The 11,405-nt window shown below is 39.7% G+C and overlaps 1 protein-coding gene across 1 annotated transcript; it reads left to right on the top strand.

The window, feature by feature from the left end:
* Positions 1 to 230: 230 nt before the first annotated feature.
* On the top strand, positions 231 to 3,510 carry arl4ab (ADP-ribosylation factor-like 4ab). The gene is made up of 2 exons (XM_054605926.1): positions 231 to 341; positions 1,512 to 3,510. Exon 2 carries the CDS (start codon positions 1,585 to 1,587, stop codon positions 2,188 to 2,190), a length of 606 nt encoding a protein of 201 aa, XP_054461901.1. The 5' UTR covers positions 231 to 341; positions 1,512 to 1,584; the 3' UTR covers positions 2,191 to 3,510.
* The last annotated feature ends 7,895 nt before the right edge of the window (positions 3,511 to 11,405 follow it).

Here is an 11,405-nt window from a genome sequence, read left to right as displayed (position 1 = left end):
GACTTGACAAAATCCGTCAAACTATCAACTGTTGTAAAAGTACGTGCTGTCCTGTTGTTTTGAACTTTGCTTACTGATTTCTTCTTCTTCTTCTTCTTCTTCTTCTTCTTCTTCTTCTTCTTCTTCTTCTTCTTCTTCTTCTTCTTCTTCTTCTTCTTCTTCAAAAGAAGATTATTATTTTGAAAAACCTGAGCGGATATCGTGTTGTTTCGTACTCTGTCCGGCTTGGCGCCTCTGAGGAATGGAGGGAGTCCTCCCAGCAGAGCGGCTCAGTGGGTCTGAACATATGAGAGCACACTTTCAGCTTCTGGTTGGACTAACGTTATCACTGGTTGAGAAAGGTAAGTTCCCTCTAGTGATACTACGGATTGTGTTGAACACACCTTGATTACCGTGTCACAACATTTAGCTAAACAGCTTAAAAAATAAATAAATAATAATAATTCCACCACATTAATACTGTTCTCCATTCCTCTGTGCTGTCATGTAACGGTAACGTACGTTCCATTCACGTTACATGTAAAGGTGCAGGCCTAGCTGTCAGCCACACACTGGGCCCAATAAAGCCAATTTAACTTTTATGATTTTCAACACTTGTTGGCATCACAGCCTGAAGTCGAGCCTGGTCTGGTGTAGCACCGATCAGAGAGAACTACCGGTACACGCCAGGGTCCGTTTAAGACCGGCAGCGACTGCCTCCAGCTATAAAGCTAGCTTTACTTGTCGAGATATCCCCTGAATCCTTAGTTACTGCTTACACATGTGTGTGTATAACCCACCACACCAAGCGAAACTGGATTCCAATCAAATGTCCACTCTCTGTGATGATTTACCAGTTAAGGTATTCCCAGTCTCCCTGTAACGTACCATGCAGTGGAGAAGGGAACTGCAATTTAGCTTTAAGCCATTTATGAAAGTCGCGAATTATTGCAATTGAATGTGGATCACATTTATGCCAAATGTATCACAACATCTGTGAGTTGCTACAGTGGTTGTTTGCTTTTTTTCGATTTGTCAGTGTTTGCAGCAAGGCTATAGCAATTGGAATATTTTTGAAATCCAAACCGTGTCCTTTCAGCATAAGAGAGGAGTAGATGTTGCCAAGCAACACGTTTTTTTTTTTTTAAGCCTAGACTATATTTGTCAGTCTGTTCTGTTGTCAAATATATCCCTCCCTCCGATCCCTCCCTATCACAGAGCACTGGATGGCCGGTTAAATCTGGGATGTTGGTCAAATTCAAAAGCCATTACTCAATACTGAATAGAAATTAGCGTATGAAATCCCTGTTGGCTGCTGTGGCGCTACATGTGCAAATCGAGTGCCATCCACCCTGCTGTTTTGGTTCTCATTCATCTCTCACCAGCAGTATAATGTGGGGTTGGGTACTCAACTGAGAGTGGGGATATATTCACTTGTTGGGTGTTTGGTCTTTCATAAAGCTATGGGGTGCTGGGGGTTTGTGTGCTTTCACTGCTTTGACTTATTATGTATGCTGTGTTGACCCCCCCAGGCTCCTCCTGAAGTCCCAAGGAATAAAAGCAGCCTGGTAAACATTTGGTGAGGACTTATCTTGCTCTACCAAGATGGGGAACGGGTCATCAGATCATCACTCCCTCTTCCCCTGCCTGCCGTCCTTCCAGGCTCTCCACATTGTCATTCTAGGACTGGACTGTGCAGGCAAGACCACTGTACTGTACCGCCTGCGTTTCAATGAGTTTGTGAACACTGTCCCAACTAAAGGTTTTAACACAGAGAAGATCAAGGTGTCACTTGGAGGTCGCCGACGGACAGCGTCCTTCCACTTCTGGGATGTGGGCGGTCAGGAGAAGCTGCGTCCTTTGTGGCGCTCTTACACACGTTGTGCTGATGGCATCGTCTTCGTGGTGGACTCTGTAGATGCTGAGCGCATCGAGGAGGCCAAGACAGAGCTGCACAAGATCACACGGCTGACAGAGAACCAGGGAGTGCCTGTTCTGGTGGTGGCTAACAAACAGGACCTGAGGAACTCACTCAGCATGGCTGAGATGGAGAGCATGTTGGCCTTAGGTGAGCTCAGCCCGGCCACAGCCTGGCACCTTCTGCCGGCTTGTGCAATCATTGGTGAGGGACTGCAGGAAGGTCTCGAGAAGCTGCATGCCATGATCATGAAGAGGAGAAAGATGCTGCGGCAGCAGAAGAAGAAGAGATGATGTGCTTACAATGGGAACTATAAAATGTGAGAATGATCTAAAGCTACATCAGAACTACTGTGAGCTGTGAACAATCTGCTGGTCCATAGTAAACTGTAATTCGGCTTCCCTTTGAAGTCTGATTGGCTTAGTTTGATCCTTGCAGTGTAACAGTTTGTTCAGGTCGGCCAGTGTTGGGCTCCCAGAGAGGACTGTGGGATTGATTTGGCCCCGTGGACTTTGGATGCCTACAATCTTGTCAGCAACAAGTCATTCATCAAGGAAGCCCAGTATTATGCTATACTATGAAGTTTACACTGAACTCTTTAAAGTGAACAATGAGCTCTGACTCCTCTGATTTATGTTTCTTGTTCAAATTTGTTGCTACCAAAGCTTGTTTTAGAGCTATTTGATAAATGCTGCATTTGTCAGTAAAGTATTTTGTATCCATGTTGCACAATGGGGGGGGGGGGGGTTGGTCAAAACGTTTACATAAAGAGTAATATTCTCTAAAAAAGGGATGTACAATGACCCTAAACATGTGAACACTGTTATTTAGTGTCACAGACACAGGTAGAATCCATTTAAAACATTACATTTAGTTGTCAAACCTTCTGGATAACAAAGGGCGAGGGCGTCTTTCTAGCACCATCACAGTAGCTTCAAAAGAGCAGAATGCAGTGCCGGCCATGGCTCATTGTTCCTCTGTGCCAGATTTGGATCTTTTTAGCAGTAAATAATGCACAACCTCTGCTTCACTTGCTTCTCTGTAACTTGCATGTACAGATCATACAACAATTAATAATGAAAAGCATCAGTCAAATTTAACACAATGTAATAATCTTAAATGTATTATAATTTATATCTGAATATAAATTAATGCTATACCAATGAATCTGCCTGGGTGAGTATATATTTGCTGATTATAGCTAATTGCAGATATGTCAGTGTTAATGTATTTCTTGGCTCTTAAGTAACGAATTATGTCAGGACAGAAATGCTAAAGATATGATTGAGGTAACTTAGGGAAAACGTAAAATGTTTGATATGAAGTGACAATCATCTATATGATATATAGAGGGGGTTACCCAAACTTAGATGCTTGTTTTTTGAGAGATAACTCAACAACTAACGTTTGGTTAAGGTATGGTAGCTTGCTAGTACAGCTGGTTATGATTTGAAAATGTTATGTACTAGTGCCAATACAATAACTTCAGTTTCTGTTATCAAAATTATCCTTTTTCAATACCTTACCTAAAGGACTACAAACATGGTGTCCTACAAAAACCTTGTTCATTTAACAGATTACACCAACCCGCTCAAATGTTAAAAAGTCTAAAAAACAAACAGCTGTTCAAGTAAACAAGATTAAACATTTTACCAAACATTGATTACTAAGTCTCAGATGCAGCTACATCAATAAGTATTTTCAATCTAATTTAAATTTTGATGGGTATCATCATAAACCATACAGTCACATTTTGTGTGTTCTGTGTATGAGCAGAGAGAGAGTTTCAGAGAGTGTGTGTGTGTGTGTGTGTGTGTGTGTGTGTGTGTGTGTGTGTGTGTGTGTGTGTGTGTGTGTGTGTGTGTGTGTGTGTGTGTGTGTGTGTGTGTGTGTGTGTGTGTGTGTGTGTGTGTGTGTGTGTGTGTGTGTGTGTGTGTGACGTAGGCAGCGAGACACCCCCCCTTTAACCACATAAAGACAGGAAAAGGAGATGAGCACAGCGGTCCAGCAAACAGGTCACGCATGCAAGCAGGCAGTCTCTGGAGGGGAGCTAGCTACAGTCACAAAAACAAATGGGATTCAAATGTGCCAGGCCATCGTTTTGTCTGGGCTAGGCTAAGCTACATTCAATCGTATTACACAAGAGTTTTGACTACCGTCTGGGACTTGTTGGCCTAATGTTAAATTAGCATTGCTAGCTTAGACCGCCTAGTGTCCCACTGCTGGAATCTCTTCTGGGTCCTGGTGTACTGGTGCTGCCCTAATATAGCAGCTAGATAATGTCTTCACTGTGGCGTAAACCTCGTCCACTCTTTGGCTATTATCAGTGGATGCAGTACAATAAGACTTGTCCCTGCGTCCACTGTTTCCAGTAGATTTAGAATGTTATCTGTATCATAAATAGTAAAAAGTCTGATGTCTCACATTATCACGACAGGTATAAGGCAAACAACAGTTGAGATTCACAGTTATAAACATTAAATTACAACTATGGCCAATGTGCTGTCGTGAGCCATATGGGTAAAGGAAAAATATGACACTTTAAGAGAATACTATGAACTAAGTTAAACTGAATAGGATTGTATCAAATTAGAGCAATATTGAACTGTATCGAATCATTACATGGTTAACTCTATCATTTTTGTATGGTATTTCAGACCATGTATTGAGATATGTATTGAATCATCTTGAGAGGGAAAGATGCCACCCACCCATTTTTCAAGTGAGCAAAGTTATTGGAACATATGACTGACTGCCTGGGCCACATTCCATTAGGTGAGCTAAGGAAAGTGGGGCTTTTAGTACAAAACTTGAATTAACCTAACAAATCAGGTGGGGCTAAACGGGTTCCATAAAGTTCAATTCAAGTTCATGCCATCAGTCTAATTTTAATCAGATTAAAAAAGATAATTGAGTATTTTTAAGTAGACTAAGACCAGAAGTTTACTCTAGATGATGTGAAACACTGTAATTGTCTTATTGGAATCCAATCAAATAAGTTTGTGCATTCGGGTGGAGTGAGATGACATAGATCTAGATACAAAAGCTGGGTCAACATGTGATATAGTTTGACCTAACTAAATCTTTGCCACATTTTATTCAAACAGTTGGTAAAAACAGAAAATCTGTCATCCATTAAAATATCTATATAACAATAATACATAGATATTAAACCTCCGTGATGCGTATACACACTGCCATAAGACTATGAAACACAACCTTTTGATTTCATGACATGATGTAACTGTATGCCTTCTCCACCAATAGACAGTTTCAAATTAAAATAAAATATCCGAATTAATCGTCTTGTATAATTAAATTAAATTAAGGGGAATGTTGGGGTGGGCGATATATTGATATATCGATATTGTGGTATATTGACTAAATATCGTCTTTGACTTTGGATATCGTAATAATTTACCAGCAGACTATTCTAGCTGTTCTATTATTTGCCTTTACCCACATAGTCATTATATCCACATTACTGATAGTTATTATGGTCAACCTTATCAATATATCAATATTGAGGTGTTTTGTCTAAAATACTTTGATATTTTATGTTAGAGATCTTATATAAGATCTAGATCTTATCAACTTAAGAAATAAGTTTGTAACATTCCTTTTTTAGTTAGCAAAAGTATTGGACTGGATTGACTTTGAATAGATTTAGGGGAATAATGTGTAAAATTTAGTTGCAAATCATTAGCTTGCAATAACTGCATCCAGCCTGCAACACATTAACATGGCAATACATTGTCTTTTGTCTTTTGTGACGCTTTTCCAGACTTTCACTGAAGCCTCTTTCATTTGTCTGTTTCGGGAGGTTTCCCTCTTCAGTCTCCTCTTTAGCAGGTGAAATGCATGCTAAAATGGTGTAAGTCTGGAGAATGACTAAGGGTCCATTCACATGCTGCCTTTTTTGAGCCCTCAAATCCCTTGTCAATGTAGTCGCACGGAAGGCACGGTCAAAAGCTAGAGAGACAGCGGCGCCTATTTTTCAGGGCATGATGGCAAGTACACTTTCTTTCTTCTGCCTTTCAGTCTACAGTATATACATGGAGGAGTTTATCATGTTAGTGCGGGGCTACCCTGAGTTTTATGGACTACCGCTGACTAAGACTAAAAGGTCAGCCTGTTGACACACACAAGCCGAGCAGTAAAGCAACTGTGAGGGATTTACGGTGCTGGAAATGCATTTATCTTCGTTTTGACTGTGTTTAGTTTAATCAGTGACGCTCACTGCTAAATTATCGCTGTTTCAACATCATCGTCATTGCAGCGCGCAGGTCTTGGTTGGCTTAGTCACGACAGGTGTGGCAAGAGTGCAACCACCCAACACATTGGATGAAAGGATGGAAGCAGCACGGCTGTAGTTTTCCCATCTTTTTAGATGCAACATGTCAGCGGGTCCCTTAGCCAGTACCTTGTTTGTTTAGACAGTGTGTTTTGGGTCGTTGTGAAGAAGGATTTTGGATGCTTATCTGAGTTCATTCTGCTGCAGTCAGCATTTGTTACATCATCTATGAATATCGATGAACTCATCTGAGAATCAGCCGTGACTTTAACTTTTGTGTGTTTGGCGTCATGAGCAGATCTCTTCTTTCGCCACTATTTCCATCATATAGGTTAATATTTGTCTCATCAGTCCATGTACCACCCTGTTGAGTTAATGTACCTTTGGGCATATTCCAAACTGGCCATCCTATTCTAGCCTGCACAGACAAAACCCAAACATGAAACTGAGGTTAGACATTGGGGGTAAAACCAGTACATGTTCTGTCAGAGATAATGAAATATGTGGTCTTCCAGCCTGCTCAGCTCAGAGTCAAAAACCTCAACAAATAAAGAATTTAAAATGGGGAGATATCTATGTTGATTTTTTTTACAAGCGTGCGTCTGTTGAGGCTCTGCATGAACTTAAAGCCACATTCAAAGTGTAAGAAACTTGTGTTATTGATGTATTCATATTTTTCTCATTATTATGGATGGAAAAGTAGAAATCCTCATTGACTGACTGTGAACACAGTTTGTCAACTGCCCTTCCTGCATCAGGAGCATCCTTCCTCCACAGCAACATGGCTGCCTGCCCAGCTGCCATAAATATTTTCCATTACACAAAACTCACACAGGGCTGGGTGGCATGCCAGGTTAAGCCTCTCCCTCTTCCCATGGCCCTTGGCCGGAGGATGACAAATATGCTTTAGCACAGTGACGGAGGGGGCTTCAGGGGTCACTTGTTCCCAAACATCCATATCAGCCGGCCTCACTTCCTGGCCTGGCCTCAAAATGGTGGGCAGTAATTAACAGTGGATTAGTGTGAGAGCAAGGGGCCCAGCTGAGACACACAACATCTCTAGATTCAAACAGGTATATTTTTTAATGCAAAGGGTTCAGGAACACTGAAGGATGATGTCGCTCTTTTACGATTTTTGTCATCCTTGGGTCTCACAGATCCATAGTTACATTCAGAATCTGTCATTGTCATGTCATGATCCGAAGGCTGGCACTTTGAAAATCCTACATACCTTGACTGTAAATGTTAAAATTACCAGTGGACGTATTGGACAAGAGGCACAAAAGCAAAATAACAAAGACAACTGTTCATATTTTAGTCATCTGTTGACTGACACCAAATGTTTTTTCATCTGAGCCTACCTCCAAGAGTCATGTTGGTCTGATGAATGTATCTGAAATACATCTTAAATTGAACTGATTTGAAACTGTGATATTTTTATCAGATTGCACATAAATTGAATAAAGATTACATATGTTTAAGTAAAATTTATCTGAGGATTCAGATTTCTTTGCTAAAATGAGAAATAGATGATAGGTGTAATTTCAAGGTGTAAATGGGGGAAATAAAAAAGAAATCCAGATTTCAGATTATCTTTTGGCAACATTTACTGTATAAGGGGAAACAAATTTGACAGGGATCAGATGTCTCTTTGTTTTTTTGTCTGTTTTCTTATGTAGCAAAAAGTGGCTTCCAACTGCATTTTGACAGTGAGGAGGCGCTGGGGTTCATGGCAACTACCAACCAATTAAATACTTCAATAAAGGAATGGGGAGCAAAACTGGACTTCAAAACCTTTCATTTTCTAGGAGTTTTTAATAATAACTTCCTCTGCTCCAGAAAATTGAGATACAATATAGCCATGATATATTTGATTCAAATATATGAAGATAACAACAGGATCTTTCCGTTCTCCTCTTTTCTAACAGAATACACGTGTGCTTGTGTATTTCAGCCACATTCAGGTGTCCACTATCTGATCACTCCCTTTCTTACAGCTGAGGAAACAGACTTTGAAAGCCCAACCATCCCTGTGAAGAGTGTGTATTCAGCAGGACAGTTGAGTCTTGTGGGGTTTGTTCAATTTGATTGATGACTGTGTGAACTGCTATTCTGTTTCCTAGTCAGTGTGAGCTGTGAAGGGTGTAAACGTTGCAGTCGTCAGAGTGTAGGACAGGATATGGTGATAAGGGTTGAGGAACCACTCCCTGCCGGCCTTGGTTTCCTGAGAAAAGCCTGGCTGTCTGCCACCGCAACCCCACCCACTCACTAGGGAGATGCAGGGCACTTTGAAATTATCAACTGTCCTGTTTGAAACGAAGAGTCTGTTGACTTATTGTGTCACGTCGGTTACAAGGTTCATTTATTGTCGTTGTACAATAAAGTGTGGATTGCGGTCCCATTTTGCTACACAAAAAAAACACACACAAAAAAACAATATTGTATATGGAGGGTGTAGATAAATAATAGAGTCTTACAGACAGAAGAAAAAAACTGTTCTGAAGTCTAGTGGTACGGCTGCTGGTTTCAAACAGCAGCAGGTGAACAGGTTGTGCCTTGGTGTGTTTTGTCTTTTCGTGTCCTTTGGGCTCTTGGCAGGCTCCTCTTTTCACCGATATCACAGATGCTCAGTAGATGGGTGTCAATAATGTTCTGGTCGGTTTAAATCACACACTATAGAGACCTCCTGTCCTGGGTCGGGAACATTTCATGCCAGTTTTTTTAAGTTTCCAGTGAGGATGCTTTTTATTGCTCCTCTGTAAAAGTTCACAAGAACTTGGAACTGCAAGTTTGCCATATTAACTTTCCTTAAGAAATCTTTATACAAATGTATGATATTTGTGTGATGTTAACACTAACTGAAGCTAGCAAGACTTTTTGTTCAAACTGATATTCATCTGTTGGCCATCAGTGCATTTTTTCCTGAAATTAAATCAGCTGTGTATCCGTGTGTATTTATGTTTATTTAGGCTATGTGTAGGCTACCTGTGTGTATGAGGACTGGTATCATTATCATATTAACATTTGCTATAAGGCTAATAAACTACTGTATACCACTGAAAAAATTAATTCCCATACTCTTGTCAAGGGGAATTCTCAAGTGATGCCATGCAAAATATCAAGGCAGGGTTTCCCTGTGGCTACACGCAGAGTGTTTTTATTTATTCAGGAGTCATAAAAAGCCTGAGTGTAGCATTTGAAGTGTTAACGAGCTGAAGTGTCCCCAAGTCTTCTGCATTAATTGCCCTTGTACATCAATGCACTGCATGTTTTTAACTGGATATGTTTTCATGGATAGGACAGCAACTGCATTACCTGACTTTTTCAGGAATGCATGGCTTGATACACCAGACAGAAGAGCGACCCCATGTAAAGTCTTTATTTATCCTTGAAGCAGATGATGCTAAATGACTGTAAGAAGGCCTAAAAAGTGATTGTGTGAATGTATTGAAGTGTTCTAATTATTATTGTTTTATAACTTAAACAAACATCAGAGGCAATAGTCTGTATTTTATATATTTTTTATATTAAAAATGCAGTGATATACTATTGGGATTACTCGTCTTAGAAATGCTATTATTATTCAAGCATGATCACACTGGGGATATAAATTAATGCTATGCCATTTAGTTTTCCAATCTTCCCTTTTGTTAACTTTTGTTTTTAGACCCTGATCAGCAGAACACAAAACCTGCAGCACCATCTACAGGTTAGCTGCAGAGTGCATAGCAACAGGAGGGGTAGAGGCTTTAGGCCTTGAGGCTGTTATGAAGAGTATTTACAGTAAGGATGAAACAGAGGCTTTACTATGTGTTACAAGACTGCAAAGACAGACTGTGCTCTTAGCTAATGGTTGGTTTAAGAAATAGTTTCTCATAAGTGACTACAATCTTACTTTCTATTTGCATATAAACCATTTCCATTTTTTTCACTATCATAAAGTAGACTTGTGCCCAAATGGTTTCCTTCTGGCAGGATATCATCAGCATTTTCTAAGGAATCTTACTAAACGGCATTCTAACATTTTGAGGAACAACGTAAAAAATGTGTTATTATTGCTGCGCTAGTTGCTGAGATGCATTTGCATTCAATTTTGAAATCTATGGCTGAACTATTAAATCTATGGCTCATATCCCTTATTTTAATCAAGCACTGATTCTCAGTTTTCCAAATCGTTTTCCAAATCCTTTCTTACTCTAGCCAAAAGTCTAAAAAAATGTATTTACAGTGCTGGTGAACTGTGAACTGGAAGTCTAGAACTCTAACTGAAGCAATTATCAACAGTGTGATTTACAATTGCGATAATGAAAATAATGATAATATTAATAATACTTATTATAACTATAATTGTTATTTTAAATATTATGAACATTAATGAACAAAATAGGATAACTAACTGATTTTAATTGTTAGTATCTTCTTTCGATGTTGGTCTACTTTCACTGTCATCTTTCTGAACTTTTATTTCACTGTCTAAGTCTATAACTTTCTATTTGTACTGATTTGTGTCAGTACAAATGAACAGGGCAACAATAACGTCACCTGACTTTTTCTGGAATGCATGGCTCCATGAACCAGACAGAAGAGCGTCCCCGTGTAAATTATTTCTTTATCCTTGAAGCAGATGATTCAGGATGGCTGTAAGACTTTTTTGAGCAAGCTCTGGCATCATCATTGCCTTGGTCCCAGCCTTTGAATTCGCCCCCTCCAGAGTGTAAAGAGTTGACAGTAGACACATTTTTACAAGTTGCTATTGCCAGCACATAAAAGTCAAAATACCTTTTATTTCACTTATTTTTTCCCCTCTGGTCGTGTGACTAGAATGTGCCTGTAAAGGTTACTATTTTGTTAATGCTGTGAAATCAGGAAGCACAATAGAGACAGCTGATGAACAGTCTAGTGGCTTTTAGTCATCTCTCATAATATGCTTCCCACAGTGTGGTAGTCACATGAGAAGGGGGTCACCATTGTCACAAATCAATCTCATCCGACTCCACTTCTGTCTGTAGTCTGTAGGTAATACCTCCACACTCCAAATTCATAGACCCCCAAGACAGACTAAATGTGTGTGCACATCCAAGTCTTTATTTTGATCTATTCTGTATTGTGTGTGTTAGTTGCATTTACAGCTTCCACATTTTGTCATGCCTACTTTTCATTGTCTTTTTATATCGTGTGAGTATAGTACATAACAATTTTTGTTTTTAAATTTAC

This window comes from Anoplopoma fimbria, chromosome 10 (genome assembly GCF_027596085.1).
Source record: "Anoplopoma fimbria isolate UVic2021 breed Golden Eagle Sablefish chromosome 10, Afim_UVic_2022, whole genome shotgun sequence".
NCBI classification, from domain to species: domain Eukaryota; kingdom Metazoa; phylum Chordata; class Actinopteri; order Perciformes; family Anoplopomatidae; genus Anoplopoma; species Anoplopoma fimbria.
The sequence above is the reverse complement of the archived record's forward strand: the minus strand, read 5'-3'. Positions and strand labels throughout refer to the sequence as shown.

Bases quoted from the DNA above. Each gene is read 5' to 3' on its own strand.
- arl4ab (XM_054605926.1), top strand. From the start codon at position 1,585: ATGGGGAACGGGTCATCAGATCATCACTCCCTCTTCCCCTGCCTGCCG.